The sequence below is a fragment of the Onychomys torridus genome, chromosome 19, assembly GCF_903995425.1.
Source record: "Onychomys torridus chromosome 19, mOncTor1.1, whole genome shotgun sequence".
Taxonomy (NCBI): Eukaryota; Metazoa; Chordata; class Mammalia; order Rodentia; family Cricetidae; genus Onychomys; species Onychomys torridus.
The window spans coordinates 36271745-36296942 of NC_050461.1; the positions used below are offsets into that span (position 1 = coordinate 36271745).

Consider the following 25198-nt stretch of genomic DNA (forward strand, 5'->3'; position numbering starts at 1 on the left):
ACACCATCACACATAATACCAAATCAACATTAAATTTTTAAAAAGGAAAGAAAAGAAAGAACATGTAGGCTTCAAGAGTTCTGTCTGTGGTCCCACTTTCTGGTTCCTGGTCCAGGGGTGACAGTGCAATCGAGTCTCACTGTATTGTCAGGGCGAGTAAGCAGCCAATAAGAATGTAGACAGCAGGTCTCCATTCTATTAGAGATCTTAGAGAGTTACCAAGATAAACCGAGTTGCTGCCAGGGGGCTGACCCCTCACACTTGGATACTCACAGATCGCACAACCATGGCCCTCCCAGACACCATTTCTGGCTCATTCCTAGGTATTATTTCTGCACCCACCATTGGCTTTTCCTCCTGTGGGGATCGGTGGAGGGCTGAGGTCTACCTGGATATACACAAATCTCATTGTACACATCACTTCTGCTTTTCATTTTCCTTATTCATGCCAATAAAGAAGAAGAAGAGCTGTTGATATTCAAGAACAGATCAATTTTGAAATGACCGTTTGTCCCATTATATAATAGTAAGCAACCATTTTTGTATACATTAGCAAAAAGACTAGCCTCTCATGCGAACATATCTTTTAGGAAATACAAAAAATAAACAAATTAAAAATTTAAAAAAAAAAAAAAAAAGCCCAGTATCCAAGGTAGGGAAGAAGGCCACGGGATCTGACACCCTCTTCTGGCCTCTGATGTTGTTTGTGTATGTTGCAAGAGGGAGCATAAGAAAAAGGAACCCAGAGGTGCAGAGAGTCACCAGGTGAACTGGTAAGTGTAATAAAACCAAGTAAAGGTATTCCTTACACTCCTGGCCTATTTCTACACACCACTTTTGAAATAGTGGATTTTACTTTTTGCTGTGGGCTTGAACAGATAGATGATGCATGCCTCTAGGGCTCATGTTTGCAATCTTAGTCCTAAAAGGACAATTTTGGGGTGATATTGTCAAATAGGAAGACTGTTAGAAGGTTTACAGGTCATTCAGGGTGTGCTCTTGAAGGGAACTAAGGTAGCTGTTGTTGGACCCGACCAACTACTCTGTTGTATCCTGTTATGAGATGTGACCTGTTCTCTGGCACCTTCTTCCTGTCACTACATCTACCGTGATATGGCAGTTAAGAGGACTCTCACCAGAACTGTATGCCATGTCCAGATTCCCTCAAACTGGGACCTATACAGAACTCCCCCTGCACAGAAACAGTCTTCTGGGAGCATTTTAAGATTGCCGAGGCATCGCTGACAAGAACAGAGCTCTCTGAGAGGTAACCAAGCTCCCAGTTATATGAAAAACAAAACATTTTCGAAAGACATCCTTTGCTAATCAATAGATATTCAAAATGTTCAAACATAACAGAGCAAACGCTGCTTTTGCGTATTTCTTACATCCTGGCCTCGCCTCTCTTTTATGTAAAAACCAGAACAATTTTATGCTTGAGGATAAACAGCAAACACGGTGTTGAGAGCTGGTGGGCTCTCTCCCCATCTCCCCATCTGCATGAGATCACACAGGCGTCAGGGTACTTTTGGTCCAAACCATGAGATGATTTCAGGACATGACTCGGCTAGAAGGAAGGGAGCCTTCTGGGTCTATCAGCCCTCCTCTGGTACAGGGCGCAGTGCAGATGCCCGTGCTGGGGTGAGCCTCACCTTTTGATCTGTTTCTGCATCCTCATCTTGGTAATCGTCGCAAGGGCTGGAGCTGGCTGCGAAGGTGGGTCCCTGGGAATAGTACTGAGAGCTGCGGCATCCATCACGCCGCAGCACGTCGCATTCTGCAGAGAGAACGGGCAGCGAGGGCGAGAAGAAGCCATTAGAAAGCAGAATTGCCGGAGTCCACTTGACTTAACTTAGCCAGGAACATTTTCCTAAGCAAAACAGGATCTCTCGAAATAATGATATGAGTGATTAAGGGTTACTAAGGTGCTCAATATCGCATCGACGCACTTTTTAAGTGGGTCGTCAGAGCGCACCACCGCCGTCAACGCTTGTCAGCAACTCTGTTCGCAGGAAGTTGAAGGTTAGCATAATTAAAACACATGTTCAGTATGCTAGGCAAGGAAGCAGTGAACTCAGAATGCTACCCCAGGGCCTTCATTACTGTGCAGTAATTGTTGTCACAGAACTACTGGTTATAAGCAGCTTTTCCAAACCCAAAACACAAGTGATGGCTAAGCCATGCCTGTTTCCAGGACTTAGCACAAGTGACAAGAAAAATACTATCGCTTTACAGGGAGGTGGGGTGGGGGAGGGGAAGGAGGAGAGCACAGAGCCCTGGAAGTGAAACTCACATCCCTGAAGATGCTAAGCAGGTGCGGTATCACATGGTCTGCAATTTAATTTTGATATCAAATTTGCTGTGTGGAATTTCACAGGAAGCTATGCGCCAGCTCGAGATATCTGCCAGTCCACAGAGGAATGCCTGGCAGCAGCCTGGACAATAACAGCTCCGTGGGCCTTGACTGGCAAGAGGCTGGGGTCACAAGGGACACCAATGTAGGGAGGACTCCCATCATCTGGGTTAGCGTATAGGAAAACACCCGGAGCTTTCCCAGTTCATACCCAGACTCAGTAGAGGGGCATGTGCCAGACAAGGGGAGCAGTAAGGTGGTTCCCTTAAAAACCAACTTTCTAAAGCAGCAAAACAATGAGCTTTTCTACAAGTTTTCTCTTTTCAGGGCTTTTTAAAATCACACCCCTGAAAGCACAGAACCAAACAAAGGCCTCTCCACAGCTCCTGTGTCAACACAGAACCTATGTCTCTCACTAGAGTGTGAGAGCCCACAGAGGTTTCCTAGTGAGATCTGAGTTTGCTTTACCCAGCAGGGCTGCATAAGGGGATGGGTTGACCTCGTGTGTACGTGGTCACCAGGTGTTTGGAAGGGTCTGCACTTGGCTGTGCTAGGGGAGGTCTTTTGCTCCACCCCTTGGCATTCCTATAAATAGCCCTCTAGAAGAGACAGAAGGGGCCGGTGGATAATGATCCAGGCCCTCCCGAGGCTATCCTGTGCTTCTATCTGTCTCTCCCTTCTATATTTCTATCTAAATCTCTTATCCCTCACTCCTCAAGAGCACCCTGGGGGAAAAAGGTGGGGGTGGGTCCCCCACACCAGAGAAGGACAGTTACTTCAGTAAGAGATAAAATCATGAGGTTTTTGTTGTTGTTGTTGTTGTTGTTTGGGAAGAGAAAATAAAAGTCCTCAGTCTTCTTCCTTGCCATGGAAGTGGATGGAGGAAGTTTCTAATTCAGAACTATCAGATTTAAAAAAGAAAAAAAGTTCCTAACAACAGACACTAAGCGCTCTGAAAATGTCAAGGTAACTGGAAAATGAACACTATGAGATAGCTAAGTAACAACTTCAGTCACTTAACGGCTGGCAAGTATTCATAACACTTTTTAAGAGTGCAATCTTCAAGTGTCTGAAGCTTCCAGAAGCCAAACTATTTTTAAAATTAGATTTATTTATATACTTATGTGTTGTGAGTATATAAATGAAAATTCACTCATGCAACCTAGCCCTTTAGCTGGAGAAATATTTCCATAACTTGCCAACAATTATCAATTTCTCTGAGATAAATACAAATGATCTATACCCTCCTTCTACTGAGATAGTGTTAGAGAAAACACGAAGAGTAGCTTTCAAATGGTATTCTCTGGAGATCTCTGGGGTTCTTGAATATTTGATTCAGTTTTCTTTAAATCCCTACCTTAAGAGAAGGTTAAAAGTGGTAACACTCAACTCAAGAGTTTCACATGCTGTATCTTAACACACCCCAGTGGGTTTGGCACTTAACGTGCTGCTAAAATCACTTTCGCACGGCCCTAGCAATAGGCCATTCTAATCATCTCTGTATCACTGAGTCTTCTAAAGGATGGGGCAAACCGTGCAAGACGAACCACCACAAACGATTACCAGCCACATCTATGAGCCTCCGCCATGTAGGCTTTTCTAATATCTGACAAATAAAGGAGAGTAAAGATTAGACACCAAAGCCTTTCAACTAAACTCTTTCATCCGCCCACCATCATCTTTCTGGATACTCTAATCCATCATGTGAAGAGACTGAATTGCTATGGTGGCACACTCCAGTAATCCCGGCAGTTGGGAGGTAGAAGCCAGAAGAACAAAAGTTCAAGGCCAGCCTGGGCTAACCAGGACAGACCATGCCTCAAAACAAACAAACAAGACATTACATTGTGTTTATGTATTGATAACATGAAAGACTGTATTTGAAATATAAGATTTATTTCCCTCGGAAGTAAGGACTCCTGGGCTAGCCCATTTCTAAGGGTGATATTAATTCTTATCTTGGGAGAAATGGTTAAGAATACTAAACACAACTAAAATGATTGGTACATGTTAAATATGAAAAGCCCAAAGTACTTCTAAAAACCACCAAAGGTTAGCAACCATGAGTTCTGTACTTCCTGGTGGTACCTCAGTCACCCAGAGCGAAAACCAGTACATGTTTTTCCTACCATGTCATGTACATTAAGGTCCAACAAACACTAGTGTAAGTTTAGGAATTGGCAGATGACCATTTTTCCCCTCTTATCCAATTTCTGAAACAAAGTAAACTCATAAGATTCCAGTGTTACTTCTTCCAACTCTAGGGGAAATGTAGGAGAATTTTCTTCATCAGCTTGGAATAGATCTTGGCTTCTAAAACCAGGGCTTTGTTTGTTAAAACTGAATGTATCGTGTGCAGAGTAAAACATGAGTGGAACAAACCACCAGAAATAAACAAACACTCTTCAAACACAATGAGAGTAACTCAACTGCAAGACAGTGCATAATTTACAGCCAGGTTTTACCAGCAACTACAAGATAGAAATTCGATCCTAAATGTAACAGCAGACCCATCTGTAGCACACACTCTTGAAATAGAAATGAAGGCCAAAACTAAGCTATTGTCCTTGAAGGACTGCTTGGATAAGCTTCACTGTTGAGGCCTCTGTTTCCCCATCTACAAAATCTCCCCTCCTTCCTGTCATGAAGGCAAACAAGTTCTTTAGCATAAGGAACAAAAGTGCAAACTTTTCCAGTAAGCCAAATTTTGAAACACAGAAGGAAAGAGGAAGTTCATGAACAAGATGGCCATCTAACCAGCTCATGAATGTAACTTAGAAATGCCAACAGCATCTACTGCAAGAAGGAGGCAAACCTGAGCTTGGGTCCCCAGCATAAATATAAAAAGCTGGGCACAGCGCACACACACACACACACACACACACACACACACACACACACACATCGTGAATTTGTCCATATCACAGTGGCGACTCTGTACCTTCAGGACTTATTTCTCAGGACACTGGCCTTCTACTCCCAGGCCACTGTAGCCACCTCCATCTTCATTAATTTAAATCTTCCCTTCCTTCTAGGCTTTTAGGGCCTTTAAAGGAAGAAGTCATATCTCATGCATTCTTAGGTCCTAGTGCGCCTCACATGGTACAAAAGCTCAGTTTATGCCCTCCTGAAAGAGCAAGGGCGGTTATTGCCAAAGAAGCAAAACCATGGCTGCAGGAAGTCTTCAGCCCCTATGACAGCTTTCTCTCCTGTTAGGTTTGAGGACTCCAGGGCACAGCATCCCTACTCCATGTACCTATTAATTCAAGAAACAGTTCTTAAGTGTCTACCACCTGCCAGGTACTGTTTCGTGCAAAGGAGATTGCCACAGTGAACAGCAAAGACCCAGGTCCGCAGAGCCTATGTTCTGACATGCGCAGTGAACAGAAAAGCCTCACATCTACCGAGCCTATGTTCTGACATGCGCAGTGAACAGTAACTTACTGTTATAAGATCTGAAATGATGAAAAGAAAGAAAATAAGGCAGAGGAGGGACTAGGGACGAGGAGGTGATGGGGTTGATGACACAGATGCAGTCAGGGCTTCGGGGAAACGTGCCATCTGAGAAAGGATGGCTTCTACATCCTTGAGAAAGAACTGGAGATAAAAGTGGATCAGACTAAGTGAAGAAGAGCAGAAGGAGGGGACGGCAGTGCAGGGTCTTGTGAGTTACCATCGGAACTCTGGTTTTGAATACAAAACATGGGGGTAGCCTTTGCTAACTCAGAACAGAAAGGTAGCACAGCTGTGCTTGCCGTCAGCACTTTATTCCTACCAACTCCGACCTTAAGGCACTGAGATTCAGTTCAGACCACACAGATATGTGAAGTCCAGATAAGCCACGGTAGAGTTTAATGGAAAGAAGTAAGTTACCCGTGAGGTCTGGAACAATACAGTATTTACCACCGATGTCTATAACTCACCCTAAGTAAATTCTTTCTCATATACTTCATCTGTGACTGAGATTCAGGGGGAGAAGAGGGACACCCATACCTGTGTCAAACATTCTATAAAGTTGACTGTGGAGAGCTAGAATATCATTGTGGGCTATCTCTGGTGCTCTCACTAGCCATATTGCCCACCTCTACATGGGACCTAACAGCCTAGTCATAATTTAGTGTGTCTTTTTGGAATGTACAAAAGTCCCCTAACTTCCACCAACCCAGAGGCTAAGAATGTCATCAGATAGCATCTCAGGCTAGAACAGATTTCCCTAATTTGTGTCACTTACCTACCTGATGTACCCACCAGTGTATTTGTGGGGGAGAAACCTTGATTTATAACTTTCTTTGTTCTGTTGCTTAGAAAATTTTCCTAAAGGGCTGGCAAGATGGCTTAGTGGGTCAAGGCTCTCACTTCCCAATAATACAAGTATGGCAACCAGAGTTCAATCCTCAGAGTGCATGTAAAGGCAGCAAAAGAAACTCGACTCCACAAAGGTCTTTGACCCTCCACACGCATGCTGCAGCACCCAGGCCCCACCCCCATATCAGTAATAGGAATACGATTAATTTAATTTAAAATCCTTCATGAAATTGTTTTCGCATTGAAACGCAGTATTTACCTCACAGGTCATGGTTATTTGTGTTGGCTACAGAATAAACTCTCTCCTATTCTAAGGCAAGAACTGTGCTTCTCTGTCTTGACAAAGCTCATGAAAGAAGATCCACTATGCATTAAAATATTTCCTAGGGTCTGGAGAGATGGCTCCACAGTTAAGAGCAGTGGCTACTTGCCCGGAGACCCAAGTTTGATTCCCGGCACCCATGTGGCATCTCACAACCATCTCCAACTCCTCATGCTCCGGGTATGCACACGGCACACTGACATACATACAGAAAAACATCCAAGAAACTTTTTTTTAAAATGTTTTAATGTTTCTTAGGGCTGGTGAGATGGCTCAGTAGTTAAGCACACTGACTTCTCTTCCAGAGGTCCTGGGTTTAATTCCCAGCACCCACATGGCAGCTCATAACTGTCTACAACTCCAAGATCTGATACCCTCACACAGATATACATAACAAGCAAAACACCAAGGCACATAGAGTGAAAATAAATAAACTATTTTTAAAAATAAAAAAAAAAAAGGTTTCTTGACTTTTTACAATGACTTGGAAATAGTCTGAGAGAAAGTGTTTAACTTTGACAGATAGCAAATGCCTATGACTCTGGACTGAAGATGGAGCTCAGTGGTACAACATTTGCCCTGCATTCACAGGGGCATAGGTTCAATCTCTGGTACTGAATTAAAAAGAATAACCTCCCTCAAACAAGATGCTGGGTGGTATAAGAAAGAAGAGGAAACAGAAAGCGAATGCATCTTGGGAATAAAATGGGATTGCTTTTCTATTCTCTGAGAATATTGTAATATGAGTAGGTGAGTACTAAAAGAACACACACACACACACACACACACACACACACACACACACACACACACACACACACACACACACACACACACACACACACGAGTCTACTGACTTGCTAAACCATGGGAGAAAGACAAAGGGATGATGAAAGAAGAATTTGCAACCAAAAGGCCAGAAGGAGCCAGTAAGTTTTCCAGCTTATCATTTTCCAGGCCAGTGGAGTAGGGACAGTTCAAATGAGGATGTATTCCTTGGGAAGTTGGGAGACGCTCAGGTCAAAAGCACAATCCTGGATTCCACAGCAGCACAGGGTTCTAGACATGCCATTGTTTAACAATTGAATGGGGTTTCTCTTTAACAGTGTTAAATCTTTCATAGCCCTCTTACTAGAATTAAAGGTCATAAAACTTTGGGAGGACTCCAGTCCCAGAGTTAATTACAAGGATGATGGCCATAACATACTGCTTCAGTGAAAATACCCTACCAGGAGCCAGCAGCTAAAACATTAATTTTTTTCAGATCGCTGATTTTTAAAGCCAATACTCTGGACATTTTTAAAAAACAGAAAGCCCTTTACTGTCATTCCTTGATTTGTGTTTAAAATAATTGTGTGTGAATTAATGGAGAGTGTGTATTTTATCTGTCTCCTATATCAGAAAACCCAGGTGCAAAGTTTCTGTTAGTCCAGGTTTCTGTATTTCTTCTTCTTTCTTTTTTTAAAATTTCATTTAATGTACATTGGTGTTTTGCCTGCATGTATGTATAAGGATGTCAGATACCCTGGGACTGGAGTTAGAGACAGTTATGAGCTGCCATGTGGGTGCTGGGAACTGAACCCGGGTCCTCTGGAAGAACAGTCAGTGCCTTTAACCCCTGAGCCATCGCTCCAGCCCCGGTTTCTATATTTCTAACCCAGTTATTTTCCATCAGATGAAGAATGACAAGGTCTAGGGCCAGTACATCTTCCTCTCAGTCCAGGAGAACTGAGAATGCACAGACTACAGGCATTTCAGTCTAGAACAAAATCAATCCCAGCCCAACACTGTGCCAGGTATGATGTAGCTAAAACGATTTAGTGTTGATCCTTCAAGGAAGCACATAGGAAAAACTGACTGCACTTTAATATCATGCTTTGTAAGTATGCAAAAACATGTTTCCTTAATGAAAATCAACACAAAATACAATTTTTAAATTGACCTCTCACTTCATGAATTTATTGGGTTTGACAAGATTGGAAAAGAGAAGGAAATCTAACTGGTTCCATATGCCATTTACGGATAATGCATTTGCCAAAAATACATTTGGATTTTCCAAAAATCCTTTAAAGTAGTTAACTTCCATTTGTTTAAATTGTCTTTGAGCATCAACAAACTCGAAGATAATTAAGAGCCTACAGATGTGCCAGCATGTTCAAGTGACTCACTCATTCAGTGACTTTAAAATAAAGCTTGTCCATTGGTATATTTTTCTAGATACCATGATGGAAATTTGAAATGCTAATTATTTAGATGAACATATCCTTTGGGTTCACTAATGATCATTCTTTTCCTCACTTTCAAGTAAGAGTTGTTATGCAATTATGCAGGGATATTCAACAATGTCATCGTCAAAGCACATTGTTGCATTCCAAGTACTCAAATCAGAGAGCTATCCCGCAATGCTTGTGCATTCAATGCAGAGACCAGTTTCTCACCAACCGTCACTTCACTGATCCTCAGCATCCAAAGCAACATAAAACACAAAAGGACAAAGCAAACGTGTGGCTTTAACAGTCCAGTCCAAGCCTTTCTAGAAGTTTCTAACAGGGAGGGTCTGTCCCTGGTGTCCCAGTGTCCCAGCTGACAGAGTAAGATGTGCCTAATATTAGGGGAAGAAAGTCAAGCCAATTTGAGTGAAGGCAGCTGTGGCCCAAGTGTCGAGAAGGTAGGGAACTCTGGACAGGAATGAGTGTCTGAAGAATGGAGGAGAGCTAGACAGAGCTGTGCTCCAGGAGAAAAGTGCTGGGAAGGCAAGTCACACCATGGGGTCTGACATTTATTTATTTATTATGTATACAGAAGAGGGCACCAGATCTCATTAGAGATGGTTGTGAGCCACCATGTGGATGCTGGGTATTGAACTCAGGACCTCTGGAAGAGCAGATAGTGCTCTTAACCTCTGAGCCATCTCTCCAGCCCCCCATTTCTTAATAAACCTCTGAATGTTCTTCTTCCACATCTGAGGCCATGTTAACTTAAGAGGAAAACAGAGTATGTAGGCAGAGACACAAGAGGCCAGGCTCTCAACTCTTTGCTGCCGAGTGGCAGGTTTTGTTCCAATCTTCAAGCTACTTAAAACTCAGCTGTTTAATTCAGTATGTTTCCCTAACTTGGACAGTATTTCTCTAGATGAAGGCATCTTGGAATCCCCAGGAAGGCTCATTAAAGGCATTATCAGGTCTAGAGTTGTTTTTTTTTTTTTTTTTTTTTTTTTTTTTTTTTTTTTTTTTTTTTTTAGACAGGGTTTCTCTAGGCGTAGCTTTGCGCCTTTCCTGGAACTCACTTGATAGCCCAGGCTGGCCTCGAACTCACAGAGATCCGCCTGGCTCTGCCTCTTGAGTGCCAGGATTAAAGGCATGCGCCGCCACCCCCACCCTCCACCCCCCCCCCATCCCCGGCGAACCTTCATTTCTAACAAGCCCATGGGTGATGCTCATGACGCACAAGGTTCATATGAGAGCAAGGTTCAGAGGCAGATAACTGTCTACAAAAGTAAAGGTGGTTGGTATAATACCACCTAGTTGAGAGCAAAAATAAATGAGGTCTCCTCTACTTGGAGGGGGTATCAAGCAGGGACATACACACCCCCGCCCCCGCCACCCCACAAGAAGACAATAGAATTTTTATAGTTGGAGACTTCATGCATATTTCAATGTAAGAAATTATTTTAAAGGGGGAGAGGGTGGCAAGATTGTCCATGCCCAAAGAATGTGTGACACACACACACACACACACACACACACACACACACACACACGATTTTTAAAAGTCCCAAAAGGGGAGAAGGTGAGTTTAGCTTCATTAAGTCTCTCAGTAGACAATAACTTAGTGAGATGACAAGATGGAGCTGAATTTGGCTGATGGGCTACAGATCTCTGTGGGAGGAGGATCGTTGTATCTGGTATCTACTTTTATTTCCTCACTGTTTCGTTTCAGGAAAAGCTTTAATTTTTGCTATTTACAAAGGCATTTTACGTGTCAAGGTGTCCTTAAAATGTGTGGTAGTCTTAACTCATATCTGAATATCTCAGGTTCAACTCCAAATGCAGAGGCAGCTTCTGTAGGCTATTACCATTCCTTACCTGAAAACTCTTCCCCTAATCACAAACTTTCCAACACAGGGCTAAAATGGAGCCATTTAACAACAATGAGTCAGATCATGTGACACTCGAGTTCCAATTTCTCCGGTGGCTTTCCATGTTCTAAATGGAAATATCGAAGTCTTTCTCAGATCTCTAAGCCCTAAGTGAACTCACTCAGCATAGGTGCATGGAAGGTGCCTTGTGAGTTATAAACTGAATGGAAGACTTCCTGATTCATTTGGTAGTGGACCCTGAAAACAGTGATGACAACAGAGGTGCTGGTCCCATCACTCATTGCACATTATCCTTGGCCGTACTTTCTGCCTTAGTTTACCCAAGGCATATGGCCTGTCTGTCTGGTTGACAGTCTAAGTCATCAGTGTTTAAGGACATTCCACATTTCAGGGATGGTAAGGGCATAGGTTGGGGTAAGGATCAATAAGAATTTAATGACCTCCTGGTAAGTTGGCCCTTCCAAAGCTCAGAGTTAAGAGGAGAACAGAGATTGAATAGGTGGGATGAGGCAATACCATTCAGTGCTCAGTCAGGTTATCTCCCCAAAGAATGGAGCCTCAGTGGAACTCCAGGAGGACTGATAGAATTTGGAAATGAAATGTCCCCAAAGACTCATGTGTGGAAGGACGAGTCCCCAGACAGGGTTCGGAAGTGGGGCTTTAAGAAAGTGACACGATTATGGGGGTTCTCCCCTGATCAACAGGTTAATAATCCACTGATGAGTTTATAACTGAACGGACAGTTTAGGTGATAGAGATTATGAAAGATGGGGCCTGACTGGAGGAAGCAGGTCACTGGGGATGTCCCTTTGAAGGACACAGCTTGTTTCCCAGCCTTGTTCTTTCTCCGTTTCTCTAAACTGTGAGGTGAGCAGCCTGCTCCAAATGCCATCACCAAAATTCTCAGCATTACTATTGGCCTAAGGGGAGAGAGAGGAAATGATGCTATCCAGCCAGCCAAGGACTGAAACACTGGACTAAAATAAGTCTGTGTCGTCATCATGTGTGTCCGTGGTGTGTGTGTGTGTGTGTGTGTGTGTGTGTGTGTGTGTTCACGCGCGTGTGTGCATGTGCTTGCGTGTATGTACCTCCACTTAAGTCTTTTACACCATGCATTTTGTCACAGTGAGGAAAACCCAACACACCAACCACCTAGATGCTAAAATGAAAAAGCTAACTGCATCATGGTTAATTCCCAGAAGCCTTCTGGCCAGCCAGATCAGATGTCCCAGGAAAACTAAATTTCCAGAGAAAGCACCCGAGTCAGTTTGGGAGGGGGAGGGGGGAATAAAATAGGAGAGGAGATACTAGAATGGCACCATTCAAATAGACAGGTTTTCCTGCGAAGGGAGGCAGGCCAAAACATATTTTTACCCAATTCCAAGTGACTTCTCATTTCAATGTATACAGCGCATTCAGCAAAACACAGACGAAGACAGGGAAGGTGGAGGTCGCAGAGAGAGAGAGAGAGAGCACACATTGCTTGCTGGTCATTGGCTCAGCTGTCAAATGGAAGTAAATTTGCTGACTAGTGTGCTAGCACACACTGTTTATCTTATGTGCTGGGACCAATATCACCCTCACTGACATTCAACACCACAGGCCATTTCAGGCATACAAATAAGTGTACATACACATATACTTATGTGTGTATGCATATACATATATATCCATATGTAATTTTAAATTCAGATTCCATATATGAGAAACATGTGGAAATAAAGGAGCTTTTTGAAGCCACTTTGATTAATGTCTCCCATTATAGTTAATGAAGTGGGCAAGGGACCTTAGTAAGTAAATACCAATAAATACCTAAGCCACTAATCCTCGGCTTTTTTTTTTTTTTTTAATCACACCATCAAAAGCATTACTATTAAAATGTCATCTGCCATCACAGAAAGCCAACTTTTACAACCTCTTCTCTTCACATTCCCAAATTAATTTAAGAAGGTTTATAGAATGGAATCTGATTGAAAGGAAGGTGGAAGGCTTCTGCCTGGCGCCCATGATGAATGTGAGTGTGTGAAAGTCAGGAGTCCTAGCCAAAGCACAGCCAGAGAAGTCACAGTGGAGGCAACATCCTTTCACATTAGAATCAGGACAGCTATCTAGGCGGCTGAGGAGCACCAGAGAGGTCACGTAATATCAAGTAGCCCGCTGAGATTCCACCAACACCAGAGCCTCAGCTGTACGGCGAGCCATGGCAGCCCTTATCTGGGGACCTTCAATGTAGCATTTTTCTACTACAGTGTCTGAAGCACAGAGGCCACTCAAGTTACTTTATCAGTAGTGAAAATAGAATTGCTGAGACAGCAGACTGGCCGCGGACACAAAAACAAAACAAAAAGCCTTTGTTTAAACAATCCATGGTGCTTTGTGAAGAGCCGGATCATCTGAAGGTCTGTATTCCCTGGTCTATCTTTTGTGTGTTAGTAACCATTAAAAATGGGGGAAGGGAGTCCGCTTTACCTATCTGGAAGAGCACTGAAAAGCAATGATGTTTCACTTTTCCAGCCCCTGGCTTCCCTCTCAAGGTTATCCTCATTGGAATCATTGTGTATGAAGAAATTACTGGAAGACATCAAGTCCAACAGGACACATTAACCAGCCTGCTTTGTTCAAATTTCCATTATCTTAATCTCATATTTCTGTCTTTTTTTCCTCTCTATTTCTTAATAAGGGATTTAAGCCCTTGTTTTGAGCATTTTCCCCTAAAGATGAAAACTCCAAGCCTATTGAATGCCAAACACATTAAGAAGGAGGAATGGATTCAATTGTACTATGTGCTTTGAAAAGTCAACCTAACTAAATTGACAAGCACTGGACACAAGATTATCAGCTGAAATCATCTTTCTCACCAGAGGGCTGACAATACAATGGAGCCACATTTCCACCAAGTCTCCAGCACCTCTCTTGAGGGAACTACCACGTGACTTCTAGCTCCAACTCAAACCATGCTTCTCCAATTCCCTAAGAAGACACGGGTCACACCTCTGGTGCTGTACTTTGCTCCCAAATTCACTGCTTTTCAGCTACTCTTTCAAAGGTCGCCAATGGCTTCCTAGTGACCGAGTCAACGTCCTGTCCATAAGCACCAGGATGACCGCCCTGTCCTGGTGACTTTCTCCTTCTCCAGTCTCTCTCTTGCATCTTCTGCTGCTGTAGACCTCTAAACATATAAAACAACAGGCTTCCAGGGTTAACTGAAATCCGCCCCACCTCCAGCTCTCTCCAACTACCACGGTCTCACAGTTGTTCATTAGCTCTGACTCAGCCCTCTGAAGTTACAGGTGGCTGCAGCTTCCACAAATGAAGTAGCTTTTCCAGTCCCATGTGCTGGACTGTGGGCTGGGGATACACAGGGCAAAGACTGGCTACTGAAGAAAGTCTTGCTTTGGAGGGTGAATAAATGTGGAAACATAGTCCACTGTTTTAAAGCCGTTTGAATAGAGAGCTGTAAGGTTCTGTGGGGACATGAGGAAGAGTCAAGAAGGCCTGCTGGAAGGGAAGTCCAGAAGAGCCCTGTGGAGATTCAGACGCCCATGGGACTATCAAAGAGGGGTAGCAGGAAGTAGCCAGGTATGAGAGGTCATGGTTCAGAAGGGCAAAGACTGGATCGGAACACACAGTAGAGACGGGGGATGGGGTGGGAAAAAAGAGCAAGCTAGCATTCTAGGTAAAGTTATCGAACTTCCTTATAAAATTATACTGTAAAGATCTTACAGGGAGGGTCAGAGGTCCATGAAAGAGAGAGGGCGATTTGGTACTAGGACACAGATGGCAGGGGTCCCTTCACACAGGCTATGGCAATTATATACCTGAACAGAAGCTAGAGAAGAATTTCAAATTAAACAAGGAATGATTAAGTTTATGTTTGAAAGCCTACACCCAAGGGTAGGGTGAGGCTCAATAATCCTACCATCATCAACTTTGTACCAGTTATTCATACAGTCTTATCTCTCTGGCTGGCTTAAAGCTGATGGAAGAAAACATCAGCTACTAATCTTTGGCTCCATTACAATATCTAGACCGGTGACTCACTTGGAAGACTTGCCTAGAAAAAAAATAAAATCTATGGCAACAGAAACTTGATTTTAGACAACCTGATTTGCCAAGACTTAGGCTCAGCAGTCAGTGTGTCTCTTTGCCAATAATCTGTACGTGTGTCATCCTCGCAGAGTTGAGGATGATTAGAATTTTGGAGCTTAAGAAGGGTTGGGGATTTAGCTCAGTGGTAGAGCATTTGCCTAGCAAGCACAAGGCCCTGGGTTCAATCCTCAGCTGAAAAAAAAAGAAGAAGCAACAGAGAGATAAAACCATAAGCTGTTTTCCAAAGCCAGGAACAAAAATGAGATAAGATTCCCAAGATGGCCCCGCTGTGTACTAACCACTCTGAGATCAGAACCCTGGTCCCCATCTCAGTTTCTGGAGCACGTACTGACCACGGAGTAAGACTCCAACCCAAGGCTGCTGTGGTTGAGGGAAAGAAAGCTGGATCTCACACCTCCGTTCTGTGGCTTTTTCTGACTAACAGGCTATGGCCACCTCTGCTCCAATTCTATGCCTATTTTTGTTTAATCTAGAAAATGGGAGCCAAGTGTGGTACTGTGTGCTTGAAATCCCAGCACTCAGGAAGCTGAGACAGGAAGTTCACTATGACTTTGAAACTAGCCTGGACTACATAGTGAGTTCAGGGCTAGGCTATAAAGACTCTATCTCAAAACAAACAAAAAAATGAACAAAAACTAGAAAGTGATTTTGAATAGTATGTAAATAAACACATTTCAATATTACTTGCATGTAAGAATTTAACATGCTTTTTCTTTGGCTAGCAATACTCTGCTTTCTTTGATATATCAACATGCTGCAGGAAGTCCAAAACTAACCAGAGTACCAGTTACAAGTAATAAGCCACTTACCTATTATTTCCAAGCTTTTATCATTTTCCTCTCATAACCTATACTTCATATATTTTAAGTCTATTGAGGTACTAGAGCCTAATATAACCCTAAAAACAAGTACCAACTGGCATGAAGATGCGCCGGTCACACCTGATATCACACAATACTTCTTTGTTTCTCTTGCACTAATTTGAATGCTAATGAAATCCAGGTGAGTGAAGAGAAGATTCCAGGAACAACCATGAAGCTACCTCAGGCAACAATGAGCTCATCGGGATGGGAATCTCCTCAATGAACTGCCTCAAGAAACCCAATCGCCCTTGGACCATTAAACTCCCAGGGTGAGCCCTGTCCCTGGGAACTAGCAGGAAGTTGGCAGCACCCAAAGAGGCTCCGAAAGATCGAGTCTCCTCAGGATGCCCAGGGCTCTGAGATCACAGTAGGCTTGCAGAATGGATCCCCTCAGTGTCTCAGGGCGTGGGTTTGTCTGTCTACAGAATGCAAGGGATGGCTGACCAGAGGACTGATGGGGTTCCTCCCAGCTCTCCACTGTGGTGTCCTCTAGAGGCTGCTGGGGAATGGGGACCAATGCATATTGACAAAGAACCACAGCATCAGGTCTATGGCTTTCCCTGACATCTGACATCACTCCTTGTTCTATCCCTCCCTCCCCCTCCTCCCATAGGGCATGATGGGAGTACAGCATTCAGGGAAGGTACCAACTAAAACACGACAACCATTTCAGAAAGGGGCCTGTGTTCTATTGGGCTCTATCTATGTGCCACCACACTAAATTAAAACGCACCCCTCTTTCCACAAACACCAAGGGCCATGAGATTCTTTACATATTGAAGTTCATTTTATTCTCATGAAAACAGATACTATGACATTTATGGATGAAACAGAAAGAGAAGAATAAACTCAAATATTGTATGCCTGGGATATACGTGTCAGGACCAGTCTATAGACATGACCTAACCACCTTCCATTTGAACTCAGACTTCTCTTAGAAAGCAAGACTAGGTGCTTCTACATTTTCGCTGGTATTCTACTTTTTCTTAACTCAGGAATGGTTAGATTAGATGTTTGCTTAAAATGATTGGTTAAGCTGTACCTGTCTTATTTATTTTATATTACATTATATTTTTAAATTTTTTATTTTATTATTTTTTAAATTATGAGTATGTGAGGGGGTGTGTGTGAGCATAGTGCAGATGGAGGCCAGAGGAAGGTGTTAGATCTCTTGAAGCTGGAATTTCAGTCAGTTGTGAGTAAGTAGATTCAGGTCCTCTTAGAAGAGCTGTACATGCTCTTAACTCCTGAGCCATCTCTCCAGCCCCTCATGTCCTATTTTTTTAAAAAAATGAAAGAAGAATAAAAGATGAAGAACTCCCTGTAGTTAGCACAAGCAGGTAGGCATTCCTCTGGGGCCCATCTGAGTTGCTGGGCAAAATTCTAAGAGTGCAAGTGCTCAATCAATGCCTACAAAGCCATGCCTACAAAGCCATGCCCACAAAGACACGCCCACAAAGACGCCAGTCACAGGATCTCCAAGACAAGAATCTACTGCCCAAGACACAAAGAGTATCTGTGAGGTCTCAGAAGATGGATGCAACAGTTGATCTTCCCCATCAGATCCAGAATAAAAGACTGGAGGTGGAAACCTGGCTAGCCCTACTAGAAATCTGGTCTGTAATTTGAAGAAACCTGTCCCACAATGAACATTAGACAGGCTGACATGTGAATACACACACATATCTCTAGTCATCCGAGGAAAGCCATCTCTTTCTCACACTGAAAATCTGCAACTCTGTCCTTTCAGGCGTAATGAACATAACTCTGACGTGAAAGGAACACAGGCCAAAGTCAACACTCCTCCTGATGCTCACACTTCTGTACCTTGTAGAAGTGCGAACCTGTGTCTGTAGCCATGGAGCAAGCTAACCTGCTAAAATGCATTTCTCAGCAAGGAGCTGTGACTACAAGAACATTCCTGATACCAACAGCAGATGCTCTGTGAACTAATTCAGACAGCAGTGTACACAGATACAGTGACTAAATTGTCTGCTAAACATACTGTGAGAAACCATATTTATCTCTCCTAAGTTGAGCTTTTTGGAGACTTAAACGTGATGCCCTCATTTCAGTCTTTAATATGCTCATTATTGTCAAATGAAGTCTGCAAACTGTAGAGAAACAGGACCCTCTCTTGGAGCTGATCCCTTCCAATTCCCCCTTCCCACTCATCTAGGCCTCTTTCTAGAAAGTGAAAAGGCTGTGCAGATAAAATGTGGTTATAAAAGGGGTACCTCTCATCAAAGCTGTCTCCAATAATGTCATGAAGGTTCATGTAGTTATGGGGAAGAAAAGGGAGAATCTTCTGGAAGTTCAGTACGATGCTAAGAGAATTCTTCATGGATAATGGAGCCATTTTCAAAACCTCACTCTTCTCTGTAAGCCAGATAGATGTCTTGATAAAAGGGGCAGGAAAGATGGCTCCATGGACCTGTTCCCAGCACCCACATAATGACTTACAACAGTCTGTAACTCCAGCTCAAGGGATTCTAACACCCTCTCCTGGCCTCCATAGGCACCAGACATGTGTGCGATATGCATACATTCATACACATAAAAATAAGTAAATCAAAAAAGAAATCCAAGAAAAACACCAACCAAACAGCAAAATCCTGTTTTCAAATCTAGGTAACATGCTGTCTTAGTTAGGTTTTTTGTAGCTGTGAAGAGATACCATGACCACGGCAACTCTTACAAAGCAAACATTTAATTGAGGTGACTCACAGTGCAGAGGTGCAGTCCATTATCATCATGAAGGGGAGCACGGTGGCATACAGGCAGATGTGGTGCTGGAGTGTCTGAGTGTTCTATATCTTTCAGGCAACAAGACATTGACTGACTGTCACACTGAATGAAGAAAAGTCACCTCAAAGCCCACCCCCACAGTGACACACTTCCTCCAACAAGACCACACCTATTCCAACAAGGCCACATCTCCTAACAGTGTCGCTCCCTTTGGGGGCCATTTTCTTTCAAACTACCATACATGTATCTTCAAGGGTAGGAAATGATAACCTGCATCACTAGTGATGCATCAACAAAACCAACATTTGACTTAAAAATGTGGCCACTATGTTTTATGAAGCTGTCCAGAAATAATCTGACAACAGACACAAGTGATCTCTGCTACATTTAGCGTACAGTGAAACACCACAGGGATCACCTGCTTCCAGGCGTGCTATGTGCCATGGTGGACATCTAGAAATGCCAATCTTCCCTGAAGTGTGGGAGAGTGATGGAGAACTGAAGAGTGGGGTCTCCTGGGACTTGACTTTTGCAGATTTCTCTATGCACCTGCCATACCAGCAGCCTGGGTAGTTAGGACAGCAAACTGAGCCCCAGAAGCTGGTGGCCCATGAACTTCCATCAGTTAACTCTACAACTCCTGGCATAGAGCTGGGCATGGTGGCACAGGCTTCTGACCCCAGCACTGGAGAGGCTGTACCTGGAGGGGTAAACATACCAGAACAGCGCGGACAGCAGAGAAAGATGCTGCCTAAATAAAGAAGTGAACAGATGCCAAGCGGTGGTGGTGCACAACTTTAATCCCAGCACTCAGGAGGCAGAGGCAGGTGGATCTCTGTGAGTTCGAGGCCAGCCTGGGCTACAGAGTGAGTACCAGTAAAGGCGCCAATGCTACACTGAGAAACCATGTCTCGGAAAAAAAAAAGAAAAAAAGAAAGAAAGAAAAAGAAGTGAACAGACAAGCAAGCAAACAAGTAAGTACAAAATTGATGCTCACATACCAATTAACTGTGTCTGTTACCTGCCTCTGGACATCAACTTAAACCTAACATTTGCATAGCACACTTCCCAATAAACTTATGCTTCCTCAGTCATTGGACAGACCGCTAAACACTCCCCTGTTACTTTAAGAAGTAACATTAGCGTTCATTTGTTACTCTATTAGTACTCACTGGACCATTTCCATTTGCACTTTGTGGTCCTTAAAACTAGGCAAACCTAGCTTCCTCTCCTATAAAGAGTGGTGGAGTCATTCATAAGAGTACTTGAGTGATGACGAGACAGCACTTGTCTATTTCACAAAGAAGAAATGTTGGAACTTCTTTGAGATTAAAGACAAGGCCACCGTGAGATTAGGAGGAAGAGCAGAATAGATTGTACACTACAGATAAATTACTTTTATAAATTTTCCAGCAAAAAATGTTCAGGGAGAATTGACTTAAACTCAATACAATGACTTAAACTCATACAATGTCAAGTCTTTAACAGTAGGCATATTTGGAGATACTTGGGGACTTCACTACCTACCTACCTACTCCTACCTCTTACCCTGAATCTTCACTCTAGGGTTCCCCTCACCCTGAATCTTCACTCTAGGATTCCCCCAACCCTGAATCTTCACTCTAGGGTTCCCCCCGACACTGAATCTTCACTCTAGGTTTCCCCCCGACACTGAATCTTCACTCTCGGGTTCCCCCAACCCTGAATCTTCACTCTAGAATTCCCCCAACCCTGAATCTTCAATCTAGGGTTCCCCCCAACCCTGAATCTTCACTCTAGGGTTCCCCCAACCCTGAATCTTCACTCTAGAATTCCCCCAACCCTGAATCTTCACTCTAGGGTTCCCCCAACCCTGAATCTTCACTCTAGGGTTCCCCCACCCTGAATCTTCACTCTAGGGTTCCCCCACCCTGAATCTTCACTCTAGGGTTCCCTCACCCTGAATCTTCACTCTAGGGTTCCCTCACCCTGAATCTTCACTCTAGGGTTCCCCCACCCTGAATCTTCACTCTAGGGTTCCCTCACCCTGAATCTTCACTCTAGGGTTCCCCCACCCTGAATCTTCACTCTAGGGTTCCCTCACCCTGAATCTTCACTCTAGGGTTCCCTCACCCTGAATCTTCACTCTAGGGTTCCCTCACCCTGAATCTTCACTCTAGGTTTCCCCCCGACACTGAATCTTCACTCTAGGGTTTCCCCCCGACACTGAATCTTCACTCTAGGGTTCCCCCAACCCTGAATCTTCACTCTAGGGTTTCCCCCCGACACTGAATCTTCACACGTGTGGAGACAATGGATATACTTCTTGTATTTCTTTCTGTTTGCTGAGATGATGCAGGGGAAGTGGAACACAAAGTTCTGGGTGGACCAAGGGTGATCCGAAGAACATAATGGACAGAAAAGAATTCAGGAGTTCTTCCTCATGTCACTCTATCCACGAGGCATTAACAAAGTCATATTTAAAACCTCAAAAAAAGGAGTTTGAAAATGCAGACTTTAAAAGGTATAGTCCAAGAATTTTTCCGAAGTAGTTCATTTTGTGACTAGAACATCTCTTCGATGAAGCTGTTGAAGGCATTGAGGCAATGACAAAAACTATCTTGACATTACCTTTTCAAAACACAATTCAGGTTTTGGGGGAGCTGGAGGTGGTGACATTTCCTGTGGGGTACTGAAGAGTCCATAGACAGACACTCAGTCCTCAAAGGGAAGGACAGATCTGATGTGGGGCTTGAAAATACATGAAGTCAACAATGAGGCACAATTTCCTGGATAGTGATCAAAAAACAGGTGGGTCTGAATATTCAGACTCACGCATACCTTCACAGGGGAGCTTTCTACAAGCCAGCCCATGCAATTGCTTGACTGCTCAGGAGCTGGGCAGAGCCATGGCAGCGAGGCATGGCCTCAAGGGTTTGTCCTGGGAACCATGCCACCTTCTCAATCCTTATCTGGAGGAGGGAGAACAGCTGTGTGCCTAGAGATGGTGCCTGCTGAAATTGACTAAAGATGAACCACCAGGGACTGAATGGTCCTCGACTATGGGTGGATTTCAGTACACTAAGCAATCAGTGTCAGGAAGGTGAGGAAGCCCAGGGTACAACTCTGAGGCCATGAACAAAACAAACACTGGTCTTCTCCTTAAAGTGTGTAGTCATTAAATATGCAAGTTCCTCTGGCTTAATGAAAAAGAGAACCTGCTAGTGCTCTAAGTTTTAGAGCCTAAAACAAAATACTCTGAGGAACACAAGACAAGCTATTTCATTATAAAAATTAAAGGACAAGAGGGTGGCAAGATGGTACAGCAGGGAAAGGTGCTTGTCACTAAACCTAAGGACCTGAGTTTGATTCTTAGGACCCATATGGTGAAAGGGCAGAAATGACTCCCACAAATTAGCAAGTTGCCTTCTGACATACACACGTTTGCCATGGTACATATATGTATAGACGTAGGTAGGTAGGTAGGTAGGTAGGTAGGTAGGTAGGTAGACAGATAGACAGACAGACAGATAGATAAATACATAGACAATAGATGCAAAAATAATTAAAGGAAGACAAAACAGCAATAACTTTATGGTGAATCTACTGATTGTTATCTGACTTCTCCAAGCAGAAATTATCTCCAAGCCAAAAAAAAAAAAAAAAAAAAATTATTTTGCGTGTTTGTTTGTTTTCATTCCCAAAGAGCAGTTTTCGGCCTAGCTCCTGTTTATTTTCATGGTGTGATTTGTACTACAAACCATCAATTCAGGACAGTTAGGGTTCCGCCTTCATACTCTACACTCCCTTCAGAACAACTGATTCCCAATAAACAGCTATTAAATGTGAGTTGCACAACCTCAGGGGGTCCTCATTGAAAGCTTGGTTGTTGTAACTAACTTGGAAGTGACATCAAGTTTCCCTCTGTGAAGCATTCTTCATCAAGGTGCAGTGAGAGTAACCGTAGAGTAACTCTGAGGATTACGTGAGCTGAGACACATTCGGTGAGCTTAGACTAGCTCCTGGTATTGCAATAAACACTTTAACAGGCATGCGCTAGTATCACTGTGCGAAAACATTATATAATAAATCATTCAGTAAACGGCTGACACATCAGGAAAAACTCTCATAAAGCCAGAGGTTCCTCACGGTGCTTTCTCTTAGAGTCAATGACAAAACTGTTCAAGACTCAGGTTTTCCACAATGGAAAATAGAAACAATGCCCAGTTTCGTTAAATTTCAATTAAACCACAAATACTTCTTTGGGCTTTTTTTTTTTTTTTTTTTTTTTTAATGTCCCAAATGTCACAAGGTAAAAGAGATCTGATAGGAACAGTACTCCACAGGGTAAGAGCATTGGTGTGTTGTTTTATTACAAAGTCTCTATTTTCCAAGTGGATCCTTCTCCTTGGAAGAATCCCCCAGCCTCCCACTTTATCATCTTTGCAAAGACCCTTTCAGGACTCCTATGATGTTTTTAACCATTAGTTAAAGTGAGAGTCTTGTACTGGCTGTAGGAATTCATGCCTCTCATACTTCCTAGCAGCCACTGCCAATAGAATCTATGGTCAGAGGAGCCCTGCTGGGCATCACCCAGGCTCTAATACCTCAACTATTTACCATCGCATCCACATCGCCAACATGGAACCCCCACCCCGCTTTCTAACTAACGAAACAGAACAATCCATTCAAAAGCACCAGCTTTAGCAAATTTGCTTTCCATACATATAACAGTGGCAACTCCCAATCTAATTGGATTAGATTAATGCCGATGGTTTGGACATTTGGAGGGGTTTCTAAGCAGCACTGGGTTCTTGGAAGGCACGTGTGCAAGTCAGAAAAAACAAAACAAACAAAAAACAAAAACAAACAAAAAAACGGGGTATTCCGGGGACCAGAAGCTTTTAGTTATATGTAAGGTTGTATTTTGAAAACATTCAATGTCCACACCTCTTCTTTTACAGATAGTGCTGCTGTCAGCCCTTAACAATCAGCAATTCAAGCCAAACAAGCCCAGAGAGCAGGTTGTCTTACCCCTCAGCACTGATTTGAGGTTGAGCTTGGCTTGTTGGTGCAGATCCTCAACACAGGGGGGTCTCGTACTGGGAAGAAAAACATTCTCCTGCTGATGCCAGGGTGCTGTGTAGTGGACTGTCCATCGACTCTCCTCATCTAGGTTGGAAACCGCTACGGAGAAAAAGAACAGATTCACATGTTAGCTGTTGACTTTGACTTTGTTACTTTAAGCTAAGGTCTCAACCACCAGTCACAGTAGCTCAGGCCTTTAGTCCCAACCATTAGGAGGCTGAGGCAGGAGGTCTGCTAAAAGTTTGACCCCAGCCTGAGTAACATAGTGGGTTCCAGACCAGCCTGGAATACACTGAGTGAGACCCTATTTCAAAAAAACAGGAGAAAGATAAGATTGTGGTATTTAACACACCCACAGGTAAGAACCTGTCAGGAGTGAGGGAACTAAATCTAGTGAGATTTCCCCTCAGGCTCCAGTGGTTTTGTTAATCCACTGGGCTACATCTGTAAAGAAAAGGCACCAACTGTCTATCTACCACACAGAACGTTCACAGACATGTTTGCTCAGCTCTCTGCTTCCCAGAACCACAGCTCCTGCTCCTGTGTTAGAATGATGGACAGCATTGACAGAGACCTTCCATTCCTCCTTATCCACACACCACAACTCCAAGTTTTCCAACTGGACAACGCTACTACACCATTAAACAAACCAGAAACAATTTCCCCACTGTTAGGTGGGGCTGAAATATCTCTCTTCTACCGCATAACTTAAAAAACACCATCGTTACCAGTGCAAGCAAAAAATTCAGTTTGAACACTATCTGCACTATAAAATTCTCTCATTTATGCTTTCATGGGATACTTCCATATTAATTTTTTAAATGTCTAATGCAACTGACTTTATCCAACACAAACCAATTCAATTAAATTTTTCCAACACAAAAAAAGTCCAAAACTTTGGTGGGAGGGAATAGCAGGCGCACTGAGCCTAACATGAATCTCTAGGATCATTTTCTTACACTCCGACCAGGTCTTGAGATCTCTTTTGGTTCCATCTTTCCGAACAGTACAACCTATGCTGGACTGTGAGTGAGGACTAAAATGAAGCCAACAGCATCCAAGCACATTCATCAGCAATGCTTTGCTACTTTCTATAAGTCTGCCACATACTCATGCATGGGAAAGACTAGACATATGTAAAAGGAAGCCTCTGGACTGGGCACTTACCCAGGGTGGTAAATCTAATTCATGTAGAGCCAGCAGACGTTAGGATGGTGAGTCAGAAGCACGTCTACCCTGACCGTGCCCTACAACAGACAGTTGCCCAGAACAACAGAATGTATGCCTGGGAACTAGATCATAAAACACAATCTCAACGGAACATGAGAAGA

The 25198-nt window shown here is 43.3% G+C and overlaps 1 protein-coding gene across 8 annotated transcripts in view; it reads right to left on the bottom strand.

Moving 5' to 3' along the window:
- Nhsl1 (NHS like 1) overlaps positions 1-25198 on the bottom strand; it is a 230054-nt gene that overhangs the window by 36797 nt on the left and 168059 nt on the right. For all 8 annotated transcript variants that reach the window (XM_036168730.1, XM_036168726.1, XM_036168727.1 and 5 more), the window contains exons 2-3: positions 23814-23966; positions 1653-1777 (exon numbers count right to left, since the gene is read on the bottom strand). In XM_036168730.1, the coding sequence (XP_036024623.1) occupies positions 1653-1777; positions 23814-23966 (278 nt within the window). The remainder of the gene's footprint in view (positions 1-1652; positions 1778-23813; positions 23967-25198) is intronic.